Source organism: Protopterus annectens, chromosome 8.part1 (genome assembly GCF_019279795.1).
Source record: "Protopterus annectens isolate FY-2018-M chromosome 8.part1, PAN1.0, whole genome shotgun sequence".
NCBI classification, from domain to species: domain Eukaryota; kingdom Metazoa; phylum Chordata; order Ceratodontiformes; family Protopteridae; genus Protopterus; species Protopterus annectens.
Window position 1 is genome coordinate 79,841,050 of NC_056742.1, and position 15,763 is coordinate 79,856,812.

Sequence of the window (15,763 nt, forward strand, 5' to 3'; positions counted from 1 at the left end):
GCGAAGTATGTACCTTTTAGGGATGATTCACTCCTGTATATTCCACCAGTCCCAAGCAAGTGCCTTAAATCATTTTAGCCATGCCGCCTCTAACTTCATGCCCTTTAGACATACTGCTTCTGACACCATGTCGCTTGACTCTCTCTAACACAGATGACAAGCAGGCAAGGTAATTCATTTAGATGCTTTAATACATAAAAACACATCACTTAGTTCATAGTTCGCTGTATATTGTTTGTTAATCTGGTGCCTCTGCTCTGAAGTGCAGTTTCATTTTCAAGGCAAGGTTCTGCTGATCTAGTCCAGAGTTTGCTGATTGCTGTATATTTTGAGTATGCATAAAATGCCGCCATGAAGTATAACTAGTGGTTAGAGTTACACAAACCCCAACCCAGTACCTTAGGTACAAGGAGCAAGAGCCTAAATTCTCTAGCCATGCCACCACTGATTCAAGAAGTTAAGTCTAAAGTTTTATAGACTGTTTGGCTCATACTTGAGGTGTGTTCCTCTTACAATTTGTGGTTTTCTGGCAAATCAGTGAGAACAGAATTCACTAAGTAATGATAGCCTTTTAAGTTTCAGTCTTCCTAACTTTTAGGAAATGCATTGCTAATGTAAAACATTTTATTCTAGCAACTTTTCTAAGCTTATACAAGCAATATTTACAATGTGTCCCTGGTTTGGGGCCTTTGTCCCCCCCCCCAATAAATTTTGGCTTTTTCCATATTTCTTGTGCTGCATAGTTCTGCAGAGGGAGAGAAGTTTAGTGCTCCTTATGCCAAGTCTGCTTGTGTTTGTTGTTAGTAGAACAACAGGCACAATGCTTGCTTTTGATGCAGAAGGCTATGGGTTCTACTCCCACAGTATGTAGATGGATTGCTAATACTGTACTGTGTTGTACTTTTAAAGGGAGTGGATGCTGCAGTCCTGAGAATGTCCTCTTGTGTGGAAATACTTATATCAACCTTGTATGAATTTGCCATCCATTCCCTATTGCAATATTACTAGCTTATCATTTTTAATGTAACATAGGCAATTTATTCCTCAAGGGCAACTGGCACTTTATTTGTAGATGAAACAATGAAATATAAAGTTGTTTGCTAGCAGCAACCTCTTCATTAGTTACAGATCTCTTTAATGTGGAATTATTTAGATGACTTTTACTTCTGCAGAGATTGCGCATATTTACTGATACTGGTGGATTGTAGAAGTTTGAGCAGACTTTTATGATGGAAATGTTCTGAATTGGGCAGTTTGGTCATTATTGGTTCATGCATTTTGTTTCATTGCTTACTGGAAAAATGTTCAAAACAATAAATTTAAAACTCGCTCTAACAAGTGTGCTGTATTATACAAGAAATATAATTTAATACAATCAGGCAGGTGTATCAAAGAACACATGTATGTTTCATGTGCAAGGGGCATATGATTTGAAAACAGCCCAAATGTTATATTTATTTGCCATTAGCCAGATGCATTTTCTTTGAATGTGGGTTTCAATGCTGTTTCAATGAATGTGAGTTTCAAGGGCAGGGAAGTTTTAATGCTAAGTCTGTTTTCATTGTGAGACTGTATTGCTTTGTTTAGCAGATGTCTATTAGTGTCTGTGTTATAAAATGTAAAATAAAAGTTTTAAATGAAATCCAGATAATCACTATAGAAGTAAAGCAGTATGCACATTACAGTGTTTATGGTAAATGAGGTGAAATAGCCAAGTAATGGGCCATTGGAATGGCTGCAAGGTGAAGGGCTGTGTATGGGGGGTCTCCATTTAACCATGATTTTGTGAGGGGGGAAGGGCAGCAAACTCAAAGATAGCCCTAGGCGGCACAAACTTTTGCTATGCCACTGATAAGTAGACCATGGAGAATGACTTTTTGGAGGTCCTAGCAAACTATAAAACTCTTTCGCTAAGATTAGAATATTGCCTACCAGTAAATGCCCTACTTTTACCACAAAACCCACATACTGGTAGTCACCAAAAACAAAATCCTAAGTTTCATCATCTTTTCCCTTCCCAGTGAATATCATTGCTACACATTTAAAAAAAATGGTCAGCATTTACTGCAGGGTCTGGGGACCATATTTTGATTGTCTATTCTTCAGTTTGCATTTGAAAGTTGGCATCCCACAATTCCATTCAGAGTGAGCGGGGTTACATAATTATGTATGCCCTTTTTATGTTAATCAGCGTACAGATATGTACTTATTTTTCATGGGCCTTTGTCCAGATTTTTGATGTTTCCAGGTTGAGAGATTTGAACCTTGGGGAAGTGCCTGCTATTTAGATATTGAGTGACTTAGTATAATTGTCACTCCTTCCAATTCCTGCTTTTGTACCTATCTAGCATTTGCTAACTGATGACTGCAGCTGATTTAACTGACCGTAAATTCAAGGCTGCAGCCATTTCCCTTTGTATGTAAGCTAATGGGGTCAAATAAATTTTAAGTTGAAAATGGGGAAAGGATGATTGATGATGATACTGATGACGTAAGTCATGATGTCTTTATTTGGTAAGGAGTATGCTTATTCCCACTCTAAGGAAAATAAAACTAAAACGAAACAATAGCAGACATATAAAGAACTGCCTGGTGGTGGCAGTGAGGCAGCATTTACAATATAAGGCATCCACGTACCCAGGGGCGGCTCGTGGCATAGGGCTGCCGGACTGCAGCCCCCTCAAAAATTAAAAAAAGAAAGAAAATAAACGAAAAATAAAAAAAATTATTTTTTTAAAATTCGCGACTTGGCATAGACCGAGTCCCGACTTATCGGTCTATGCGCAAGGCAGCCCGGCCATCCCCATAGGGGGACACAAGGAGACGTCTGTGCACTTTTACAGTGCACAGACCCACCAGGAGTATAGGACGCGTCCGGACTGCAAGAGGAGCAGCAGGGACTCGGGACAGAGCCTTAGGGATCTCGTCGGCGTCGGGAAGGAGCATTGGGATCTCGTGGGTCTTCAGTGTTGCGCGGGAAGGATGTATGTACGTTAACTGGATGTATTCATTCAGGTAAGGTGCCTTTTAATTTACTATGTTTATTTGTGTGTGTATGGTGCTTGTGCTTTACTGGTGTGTGTGTGTGTGTGTGTGTGTGTGTGTGTGTGTAAATGCCCCAGGTGCTTATGGTGGTGTGGTAGGGAATGCCTCAGGCTTGAACCCTGTACCCAGGTGTTAAAGACTTGAGTTCCCTACCCACCACCATTTGTAAAAAATTTCAGATTTTTGCCTCATATTCGATCTGATCTGTTCCTCATAATATCTGTGGTTTGTAAATGTTGCAATGCTTGATATTTGATGGTGTAGTAGTAGCATTGTTGCCTCACAGCTGCAGGTTCTTGGGTTTGATTCTTGGCTGGGGTTCCTTCTTTGTGGGGTCTGTATCTTCTCCCTGTGTTTGTGTGGGTTTGCTTTTGTGTCCTCCCATGTTACAAAGACATGTCTGCATTATTTCTTCCTTGTCCTCTGCTGAAAATTGTTTATTTGTTCCAAGTCAGACTGTCCTGATTAAAAATGTTAAATAAAATTGACAGGCATTTGAATTTCAGACTTAAAGGTTTCTGAATGTTTAATTCCTGTATTTGATGGTGCAGTGGTAGTATTGTTGCCTCACAGCTATAGGTTTTCTGGTTTGATTCTTGGTTGGGGTGGCTTCTGTGTGGAGTCTGCATCTCCTCCATGTGTTTGTGTGGATTTGCTCTGGTGCCCTGCCATTTTACAAAGACGTGTCTGCAGTTTTAATCCCTGCTGAAAATTGGTTTTGTTCTGTCCGCAGTAAAATTGACAGGCATTTGAATTTCAGACTTCAGGTTTCTGAATGTTTAATTCCTTGCATAATTGATGGTGCGGTGGTAGTATTGTTGCCTCACAGCTATAGGTTTTCTGGTTTGATTCTTGGTTGGGGTGGCTTCTGTCTGCATCTCCTCCCTGTATTTGTGTGGATTTGCTCTGGTGCCCTGCCATTTTACAAAGACGTGTCTGCAGTATTAATCGCTCTGCTGAAAATTGTTTTGTTCTGTCCGCAGTAAAATTGACAGGCATTTGAATTTCAGACTTCAGGTTTCTGAATGTTTAATTCCTTGCATAATTGATGGTGCGGTGGTAGTATTGTTGCCTCACAGCTATAGGTTTTCTGGTTTGATTCTTGGTTGGGGTGGCTTCTGTCTGCATCTCCTCCCTGTATTTGTGTGGATTTGCTCTGGTGCCCTGCCATTTTACAAAGACGTGTCTGCAGTATTAATCCCTCGCCTCTGCTGAAAATTGTTTTGTTCTGTCCGCAGTAAAATTGACAGGCATTTGAATTTCAGACTTCAGGTTTCTGAATGTTTAATTCCTTGCATAATTGATGGTGTGGTGGTAGTATTGTTGCCTCACAGCTATAGGTTTTCTGGTTTGATTCTTGGTTGGGGTGGCTTCTGTGTGGAGTGTGCATCTCCTGCCTGTGTTTGTGTGGATTTGCTCTGGTGCCCTGCCATTTTACAAAGATGTGTCTGCAGTTTTAATCCCTCGTCTCTGCTGAAAATTGTTTTGTTCTGTCCAGTAAAATTGACCGGCATTTGAATTTCAAACTTCATGTTCTTCAGAATACATAGTAGCACAACCTTTTTTTTTTTTAGCAATTTTGAAGTTTATAAGATGAATATTTTAAATTTGTCCCTATTTTTGGGACTGTATTCCCCATTATTGGCTTCGTCCAGGTTTTTGTGCTAAGGTTGACAGCTATGGCAAGAACTGAATTCACTGAATATGTTTGAGGGCTGTATTCCCTCATTACTGGGTTTGTCCAGGTGTTTTGTACTAAGAGGTTGACGGCTATGGTGAGAACTGAATTCACTAAATGATAGCCATTTAAGTTTCAGTCTTCCTCTTTTACAAAGCAGCTGATGTGGCGTAGTGGTATGTTACTCTGACTGTTTTTTGCTCAGGGACCTTGGCAGTAAAATATATGGTGGCAACACAACATTTTATTCTAGCAACTTTCCAAGATTATACAAGCAATGTTTAATGTGTCCCTGTTTTTGGGCTTTTGACCCCCCCCCAATACATTTTGGCTTTTTCCAGTTTTCTTGAGCTGCGAAGTTGAGATGCAGTTGAGTATTGAGTAGATTTTACAAGGAACTGAGAGCTGCAGGGGAATAGAAGTTTAGTGCTTTGCCAAGTTAATACTATAGCACAACAGGCTGTGTACTTGTTCTGATGCAGAAGGTTGTGGGTTCTACTCCCGCAAGGGGTAGATGCTGCCGTACTGAGAATGTTCTCCTTGGTGAAGATACTAACTATGAGTTCGTTATCAGTTTGCCATCCATTTCCTTTTGCAATATTATTACTAGCTTATCATTTTTTTAATGTAATATAGACAATGTATTCCTGCAGGGCAACAGACACTTTATTTTTCGATGAAACCATGAAATCTAAAGGTGATTGCTAGCAGCAACCACTTCATTAGTTACAGATTTCTTTAATGTGGAATTATTTAGATGACTGACTTCAGAGATTGTGCATATTTACTGATAATGGACTGTAGAATTGTGCATATTTACTGATAATGGTGGACTGTGGAATTGTGCATATTTGCTGATAATGGTGGACTGTGGAATTGTGCATATTTACTAATAATGATGGACTGTGGAATTGTGTATATTTACTAATAATGGTGTACTGTGGAAGTCTGAGTAGACTTTTATGATAAATGTTCTCAACTGGGCAGTTTTGCCATTATGGGTGCATATGGTTTGTTTCCTTGCTTACTGGAAAAAATGTTCAAAACAAATTTAAAACATCCTGTAACAAGTGTACTGTATTGTACAAGGAATATAATTTTAGTACAATGAGGAAGGTGTATCAAAGAGCACATGTATGTTTCATATGCAAGGAGCCTATGATTCAAAACAGCCCAAAATTAATCTTTATCTGCCACTGGCAAAATGTATTTTCTTTGAATGTGGGTTTCAATGCTGTTTCAATGAATGTGAGTTTCAAGGGCAGAGAAGTTTTAATGCTAAGTTTTCATTGTGAGACTGCATTGCTTTGTTTAACAGATGACTTAGTGTTTGTGCTGTAAAATACAAAATAAAACTTTCAAATGAAGTCCAACTCATCATAGAAGTAAAGCAGTATGCACATTAGTGTTTATGGTAAATGGAGTGAAATAGCCAAGTATAATGGTTCATTGGAATGGCTGCAGAGGCTCCATTCAACCATTGTTTTGTCAGGGGAAGGGCAGCAAACTCAGACAGGCCCAGCTGAACTATACCTCCCAACTGTCCAGATTTTCAAAGAATGAATAGATTTTTGCTTCTTATTTTTGGTTTGTTCATAAAATTTGTAGTTTTAATTCCTAAATGATTTGCCAGAAGTCACTCTAAGTTTCAGACTTCATAACCTTCAGAAAAATGCATGTTAAAGTAAGAGCTGTTGTATCAACTGTCTCAATTTATACAAGAGCAATTTTAGTACTGTTTATATGTGCCCCAATATATTTGGCCTTGTTCTGATTTACTGCATTAACAGGTTGAGAGGTACATGCAAATAAATTGCTTTATAGAATTAGGCATAGCCAACCTCTCAACTGTCCCCAATTTTTGGCTCAAAATGTTGCTCTTCCCCTTATAATCCCTCCAAAATAGCAATTTTGGAAGAAAACATGGAGGGTTTACAATTAAGAAATAACTGTAATAATCAAAGTTATAGATTACTTGAAATGCATGTAGATTCTTTTATATTTTGTCAGCTGCTCAAGGTAGCAGTACTAATATTAAAGTGTCCTTCTTTGACAGGTAGCAGCTGTATTGTGTGTCTATTTTATATTTTTGCATCACGTTTTGTCCATTTTTCATAAAATTGTGTTTTTGGCAAATTAGTGACATCACTAAAGACTGAAGTTAGAAAATGACAGACATTTGAGTTTCAGATTTTATACCCTTCAGAAAATTCATACTAATGCAAGACCTATTCTATTATCTTTCTAAGTTTATTAGAGCAATATTTAAAAATTGTCCTTATTGTTGGGCCTTTGTCCCACTTCTGTGTATGGCTTTGTCCAGATTTCTTGCTCTTGAGGTTGAGAGGTATGACAAATGTGTCAGGGCCATCACAGTCAGCCAGTGAGATTTCAAATTGTGACATGCTTTTGCACCCCACTCCCCATGTAGTGACTCTGGATGTGTCCAAGCAAGGCAAGGAGTAGTTGTATCTACCTTGGATGGGGAGGACACACTGCATAAGTACTACAGTGGCTTTTCATCTGTCCTTGATTTTGCAGAATGGTCTGGTTTCTGTCATATTTTTGTACTGTTGATTTATGCTTATTACTCAAAGTGCCTGTTGCTCTGTGTTTTAAGTAGCAATGCTTTAATGACCATAAGGTAAGCTTGTCTGAGATCGTAAGATGCAAGTAAGCTTTAATAAGCATACTGTTAAAGAATTGCCAACATTGAAAGCCTATCTGTTGTTGCCATGCAGAGAATACTTGACTAGATAATGTATAAGCCTTGGGTATTAAAGGACAGGATTCCATTATTTTAAAAGCTCATTACACTTGTTGGAGACTTCCAGTCATCTCTACAGACTTTACCCGTAAACTAAACAGAATGCCAATCATGTGTGGTCCATAACCTGTACAGTAATCCTTTAAGCAATGTATCTTGAGCTTGTTTCTTGTTTGCTTTTCATTTTTACTTTTATCATTTTTCCCCATGAAACAAGTTGTCAGGCAGCAGGTCTTTTGGATAAGAAACATTTTTACAAGTGGGGCATCACATAGATTTCTACTTTCAGCATGTTGCTTGGTACTTTAATAAAGCTGAATATATTATAATTAGAACTGCAGTGCAAGGAGAAGTGGTTTGAGTTGAGTGCTTCTGGTTTTTCTTATACTTGATTTTGACTGGCATTCCAGTAATGTATTTAAAAAGTAATTTATTTTTCATGCCTCACAACCTTTTGTTTCCATCTAGATATTAAGTAAGCTGTCATGCAGCCAATGCATTGAAATATTTTTATTCTTCTACACTTATTTTTGTCTTGATTGGACTTTCATAATGATGGTTTGCCACCCAGGGCAGCGTATTTAATTAAAGTTAGTTTTTTGTGGTTTTGTGCATAGCTCCTCCCCTTTATGGTTGACCACACCCCTTCCCTTTGACCCCACCCATTCAGCGTCTCCTGCAGCCCCCCTGTGATTTGAAGTCACCAGCCGCCACTGCACGTACCCTTTTAATAACTCACCAACTCTTTACGGAAAATCTGCGTCAGAACTTCTAAAGGAGTGCTTGACGGTAAAAGGTCAATAATGCCACCCGTATGGAAAATCAATACTCACATAAGTGCCCCTTTCTACACGGTAAGCAATAAACTCATCGGAAAGCCTGTAACCCATTCCATTTTTCTGGTGGCGATCCACCGTAAGGTTGGGAAAAGGAAACCCCCGTGTGACACATCTCAACCTCGTGCTCAGCATCAGGGACAGCTCTGAAAATAATCAAGGACAACAGCCCGAAACTGGGAGAATGTGTTATTATTTTTTAAATACTGGTACTCTTGCATTTAGTGACGGAGTAGGTGGGCATTAACTGACTAACGTGTTTTCTAAAAGAAAAGTATATAATTATAATGATTATCTCAGTTTCGCAAAGAATTGTCGTTGTCAGAAGTGACAGCGTGACAGACTATAGTGAAAGCGGTGAAATCCTTAAAAATTATGAACCATCAAGAGGTATAGCTTTGGCAGTATGCCATGCTTCGTCGCATCGGCCGCTCGCACCTCAAATCTGTGCTCGCGCTTTCGCGACAGCCCGAGTGACGTCAGAGGGCGGAGGTGGACTACCCGATAAATACTGGAATGGGCACCGAGTGTAATACAGTAACAGAGGTACATGTGTATAAGTTCGTACTTGGATGTGATCCTCCAATATTACGCAAATAATACTTAGGCTAGTTCATTGTCTTTGTAGTTTCTCAAAGAAGGTAAGCTAAATGTTACTATTGTTAACTGCATTGTTTTAATCAGGTGGAAGATGTTCCTTGACATTTGCATGTGGTTATACTTGCTTACTTCTCTTTGTAATAACTAACTGCATATACAGAATATATCTGCTTAGCTTACACTCGCAGGCATCAGATATACTAAAGATGTTTCTTTGACATTTAAGCTGTCTAGAATGGAGATGTAGTACAACTAATTTAATTTTCTGCTGATTATACATTATCCAAGGGTCCAATGGGTGGGATATTAGGAAAGTAATGCTATCGAGACAGGGGAAGCGGATTACATACACCCCTTTAGTTTTAGCAGTTTATGCGCCAGACTTTACTGGTCACAGTATTAGAAATCCTAAACAGAAAAAAAAAGTAACAAACCAAAGGCAGTTCGATGAAATTCGAGACTGAGACAGACCTAAGTACTGTACAAATGCCTTTGTGCAGAAATCTGCTCTCACGTTCAGGCATGATTTTATGAACTTTTTTTGCCCTCAAGATAGGTAACTTTTTTCATGCGTCCTCTTGAGATAAATAAGGCTAATGATAATTCGGAAAGGGTTTGTTAATTTAAAGCCACAATCACAATTTCAAACTGGTTCTGTAACTTTTGTGTAATCTTACATTTACAGCCGGTGTTATGACTCTAAACAAACTGAAGAACAAGGACAGGAGACGTGGTAGCATGCCTTTTGCCATGAACCAGCAATATCTGCACAGATGCAGCATGCCAGTGGATGAACGAGACCTGCACAGCAACCTTCTGCCTTCCCTGCCCCAAGAAGACGTCTCGAACCTGGTCCGCTGCACATCCTATAACCCAGAGGAGAAGCACAGAGACAGTTGGGCATCAGATTCCTCTGATTCGGTTATATCATCCAGTAGTGACTGTGAAAGCAGTGTTTATAAAGTCATTATTCTAGGGGATCACGGTGTGGGCAAATCCAGCCTGGCAAAGATATTTGGCAGAATAGGGGAGGCTCCGGAATCAGAAAACCCAGGTACATGACTAGTTTGTATGACCATGTAAGACAACCATTTAGAAGGGTAACAATGTGGAGGAAATGTATATATATATATATATATATATATATATATATATATATATATATATATATATCTGTCAGTCTATCTATCTATCCAGACATAAATAGGAATGCTGCTAGTTGCTTGCAATGTGTTTATATCGTTAATTCACCATACCCGAAAATACCTGTAGCAGGTGTCCAAAGGTTACACAGGACAAGCCATGCTATTGCATGCCACAGATCACCCACTCTTGTATTCTATATGCTAACATGACTTAGCTTTACTGTCATGGGATCTAGTTAATTCCTGTTATGTGTCACTTTATGCAGATTATATGATCAGCCACTCGGAAATGTAAGGCATTAAATGCATTAGTCTACCTTCTAGTCTTTTGGAACTGAGGAATACTGTTTGTTATATGATTGTTCCGATAACTAGCGAAGTATATTGAAACATATCACTCTCTCTGTCTCTCTCACACACAGACATACACACACACTAGATATCTGTGTAGCTAGGTGGAGGCAAAATGGGCTCAGAAAACCAAACAATCTGGCTAAGCATGTATATAAAATATTTTTCAGGCTCTTAAAGTATGCTCCCTTTAAAAATAACATCAATCACTGCTCAAAAAATCAGTTTCCTAAGTAAAAGTAACACTTGCTGGGTTGCATGCTGAACAGATACAACTTCATAGCCAGGAATGCAAGATACTCACCCTATGAGCCTATGAGATCCTGCTTACAGTAGCCCATTTGTGCAATAAAATCTGTTCAATACATGCCTCAGCATGTGCTATTAATTACACAGTCAGGTTTAAGTAGGATTTGTAATCTTCAACTGTTTGCTTCCACATTAGGATGCATACATTTTTTCAAATAAAGGTTTCATGGCATCTTCATATATACATTTAAGTTAGTGGAAGGTTCTTGCAGTACCCAGGACCAATAAGATTAGTTTTCATGTAATACTTGATTTAGGACTGCTGCTATTTTTTTGCTGCAATCATTTTTGGATAAAACATGTCTAAATCAAGGAAATCAGAAACACTTGCTTCAATGCACACACATAATTTGATTAAACAAATAATCCTTATAGTCTTGGAATAAACCTGTAATCCACAAAATATGACTGGTTGACTTACAGGAGTGCTGCTTGCTACCCAGCAGACAGTAAATCGATACGTACTTTTCAGATGAGATGTGAAAAAACTATGCAAGTAACTGGCATTTATATGCTTATGGACCACACATACGTTTATGGCAGTGTAACACTGATCCTATTAAGATCACAGGGACTTCTTTAAAGCCTGAGAGCAAATGAACAATTGGTTCTCATGAATATCTTAAATTATTTATTAGCATTTACTAAATTCTTTTTCCTATAATATTCCTAAATCTAAAATAAGAGTTAGTTACAGTGCCTTGTGTGTGTTTTCAGTCCAGAGCCGAACTGACATTTTAAGTTGTTGTAAAAGAAGAATGCTAACAGCAGTAGCCACAATACTGGTACACAATTAGTTTGTGCCTTCTTTGTCAGCTCATAGTTGGACATTTTTTACAACATCAAAGACAATGTATGACATTTTTTTCCTCTTCCTACAGGGAATACCTATAACAGATCAATCATTGTAGATGGAGAGGAGGCTTCCCTTCTAGTGTATGATATATGGGAACAGGTAGGTATGTGTTTGTACATTACTAGGGCTGTCAGCTTTGGCAGTACGGAAAATGTGTTCAATTTTGCATGTTTTCAATTTTAGATTAATTTAGAAAATCATATTTTAGACCTACCAGTAATAGTTTTCATAGTTTAGACAGAAAATTTCAGTCTAATACATCTGTATTTTTAAAACCTTCCTATTGCCGTTTTTGGAATTGGAAGAGAAGAAACTATACAGTAAACTCTCGGTTAACCGGCACCCATGGGGATTGGTAGATGCCGGATAACTGTAGTTTCTGATTGCTTGAGAGTTACTATTAAAAATAGGCCTGACTAATACTGGACTTGTTCGTAGGTTGGGGAGAGAGGGAATTTATTCCTATCTTCCTTTTAAAACTCTAAAATTCTAAAAAACGTAAGGTATGTTTCTGCGGGGGGGGGGGGCAGAAAATGCAACACATGAAAATTGTACTGTATTTCTTTGATTTTTTTTCTAGTTGCTTGAGAGTCCTGGTTGCTTGAGTTCCAGTTAACTGAGAGTTTACTGTACTGTGGTCACTTCATTTATAATAATGGTGTCAGTCATTTGGAAAATATTTGAATAAATATGTGTTTTTCGTACTGCAAAAGTTCAATGCACGAATTAGAAGATTTCAATGTATAAAGCTTAACTAATGAGAACTGTTTTGCAGATGTTAGTAATTTTAAATGGTCATTGTGATATGTTTTTTTAAAACTGAATTAGCACAAAAAAAAACTCTAGACGTTCAGTGTGTAGCTTAAAAATGATGCAAGCATTACCAGTGCTAAAGACATAGAGGAATAAAGTCCTGAATACAGTCCAAGCAACCCAAGTTCGACTTGTTGATAGCAATAGTAGAAATAATGAGGGAGCTGTCCTTGAAAAGGTGGGAGTGGTGGACCTGGCCACACACTGCTAGTATCCCTTGAAGGAGGGGAAGTGATGAAGGGGGTAGAACTTGGGCTGCCTTTAGGCTCAACAAGCCACTGTTGTGCGGTAGCTTATATAGCAAGTGTGCAGACATGCATATTTGCAATGGAAGAGGAACCTGGAAGGGAGGGGCAGATCCACACACACACACACACACACACACACACACACACACACACACACACACACACACACACATGCTCTACCACTATCCCTTGGAGGAGGGGTGACAACAATGCAGATATCCTGGGTGGGGAGTATAAAACTCACCAAGCCACTGATGGGTGGTAGGCTTCATAGCAAATGTGCATAAGTACACACTTGCAAGGGAAGGGAATTTTGGAGGAAGCAAGGGATAGATCCAGTCTCTCTCTCTCTCTCTCTCTCACACACACACACACACACACACACACACACACACACACACACACACACTCACTCACACATGAGCACACACTACTGCTGTCCCTTGGAAGAAGGGACAGTGATACAACTGACAGCCTAGTTGGGGGTCATTAGACTCACCAAGGCACTGGTGTGGTAGCCTTCACAGCATGTGTATGAAAGTGTATACTTGCAAGGAAAGGGTGTTATGGGTTAAAAAGGTCATACAGTTTGTCATGTGTGTGTGTGTGTGTGTGTGTGTGTGTGTGTGTGTGTGTGTGTGTGTGTGTGTGTGTGTGTGTGTGTGTGTTGATAAAAAAAAATATCCACACATAAAAGTTTGCCAGATGTATATCATCCACAAACTAATTCTAGAAATACAAACAAGCATTTATTTAAAAAGGATGATATGGACAGAGGATAAACTAAATGTTAGCTTGTCAACACTTATCTTCTAGTTAGCTTTATTGGACCCAATGGATTTTAATACAGTTGTTATTATGTCAGTCTCTGGACTTATGAGATGTGGCATTTTTGAAAAAAAATAGACCCCTTTGTTGTTCAAATGTACATGACCAATGTAATTGAAAATGGTCACTCTGTAGTGACTGTGGTAGTTTGCAAAAGCAAAAAACAGTACCAACAGCTCAAGTAGATCACCTTTATTCCTGTGTTCTCCTTGTGCTGTTGGTGCTGTTTTTTGGTTTGATCGGATTTGTACCCGAGTCTGTTTGCTGCTGTTTTTTTTGGTAGTTTGCAAAGGCACACAATTACATTTTCTGATGTAAAACAGCTTATTTTTCATCCTGGTAACATTTTCTTTAACTTTAGGATGACAGCAACTGGCTTCAGAATCACTGTATGAAAATGGGTGATGCCTACGTCATTGTGTATTCAGTAACAGACAAAGCAAGTTTTGAAAAAGCATCAGAGTTAAGGATTCAGCTAAGACGAGCCAGACAAACAGAAGATATCCCAATTATTCTTGTAGGAAACAAAAGTGATTTAGTACGGTCGAGAGAGGTTTCAGTTGATGGTAGGTTTCCATTTTATATTGCTTCAGATTTTAATAAATTCTTAAATTTTTCTCTTCAATCCATTTTATATAACTCATCTTTTTATTAATGCAGTAAAGTTGTATGGACCAATCCATTAGTGTAAAAGAAAATAGTGCCAGAAAGAATCAGTTTAGTATTTGCATGTATGTAACTCTCAAAGGATAGTTATTTATGTGCTCCCACTGCATTCAGAGGGGCTTGATAGTAACAATAGTGCTGAAACAATGTTTTACTCGTTTGAAAGTTGCACAGGTGTCAGCGAGGAACTGCAAATTGGAAATTATTATGGGAGATATAAAGACCATGACTGGTCTTATTATGATAAGACTTTTATACATAAAGTATAAAGTCTTTAAGACTGAGCAACAAGTGCAATAAACATGTTAAAACAAGTTAATAGCATTACATACATGTCATTTTGCTTAGAATTAGTTATTTGTTGATCTCTGAAGTCTTAGTGGTAGAACATTACTGCAAAAATGTGACATGAAAAATGCATAATTATTTGCCTCTTCTGTTTTTCAGAGGGTCGTGCATGTGCTGTAGTATTTGACTGCAAGTTTATAGAGACCTCAGCAGCTCTTCACCATAATGTTGAGGATCTTTTTGAGGGTATTGTCCGGCAGGTTCGATTACGAAAAGACAGCAAGGAGGACAATGCAAGAAGAATGGCGAGCATTAAAAGGACAGAAAGCATCAGCAAGAAGGCAAAACGATTCCTGGGAAGAATTGTGGCCAAAAACAATAAGAAGATGGCTTTGAAGCATAAGTCAAAGTCCTGCCATGACTTATCTGTACTTTAAGCCTGGAAAAGAAACTCATTGACCAGATCTGTATAACCAATTGCCTGATATAAATCTTCACTGAACTACAGTGAAAAGACATGCTGATATGGAGTATCTGGTGATAAATTATCAATCCATCTTGGCAGATACATTGTGTTCTCCTATCTTGCTGCCTTAAATCCCACAGCCAATGGAAGAAACACGGGATAAGCCATACTGTTGTGACTTGTTTTTCTTAGTGGCTTTTTTTTAATCTGGAAGTAGTCCAACTGAAGTCCTTCAGCTGCCACTCAGCTGCAGACTTGTCATTTTCTAGAGTGTTTCCATTTCTGTAATTTCTTATTCATGTTTCACTGTTATACTACAGTGATGAGCATGTGGACAGTTTTAAAGAACAATGAGATAATCATTAAACCATCTTAGACTGCAATGTAAAAAAAAAACTTGAAATGTGGTACGCAGGCCCGTATCTACACCATGTGAAGGAAATAATATATGTGAAAAGTCAATAAATTTTATTTGTTTTTATAATATATATTGAGATTTACTCCACACAAGCATTCAAAGGAGCAATAAAATGTAGCTGAATGTTGCATACTAGTATTGTGTTCTTATATTAATCTGCACCTTTGTTAATTATTATTCAGCAATTTGTTATACGTTTACATATACATTTTGTAATACAATTACATTTTCGATCATTTTCATTGGTTTTATGTCTTTTCTGAGTTTATAGACAGGTCTATGCGTGCGTGCGCACACACACACACACACACAAAGGTTTTAGTACTTTTTTATATGGCAAATTTTGAAAGTGTTAATGATTTTTGTAAACCACAGTTCCTTGATTTGTCACTCTGACAGTGTAATACTGTTACCTGATGTTTGTCACAAAAATGCAAAAAAAAAAAAAA

General features: G+C 38.2%; 1 protein-coding gene across 1 annotated transcript; it reads left to right on the forward strand.

The window, feature by feature from the left end:
• Positions 1–8,850: 8,850 nt before the first annotated feature.
• On the forward strand, positions 8,851–15,554 carry LOC122810201 (GTP-binding protein RAD-like). Its single transcript, XM_044081687.1, has 5 exons — positions 8,851–8,967; positions 9,612–9,980; positions 11,613–11,686; positions 13,838–14,042; positions 14,590–15,554. Exons 2-5 carry the CDS (start codon positions 9,620–9,622, stop codon positions 14,865–14,867), a joined length of 918 nt encoding a protein of 305 aa, XP_043937622.1. The 5' UTR covers positions 8,851–8,967; positions 9,612–9,619; the 3' UTR covers positions 14,868–15,554.
• The last annotated feature ends 209 nt before the right edge of the window (positions 15,555–15,763 follow it).

Coding starts and splice junctions, on each gene's coding strand:
- LOC122810201 (XM_044081687.1), top strand. CDS start 9,620: ATGACTCTAAACAAACTGAAGAACAAGGACAGGAGACGTGGTAGCATG. Junction 9,981..11,612: donor TCCGGAATCAGAAAACCCAG/GTACATGACTAG, acceptor CTCTTCCTACAG/GGAATACCTATAACAGATCA. Junction 11,687..13,837: donor TGTATGATATATGGGAACAG/GTAGGTATGTGT, acceptor CTTTAACTTTAG/GATGACAGCAACTGGCTTCA.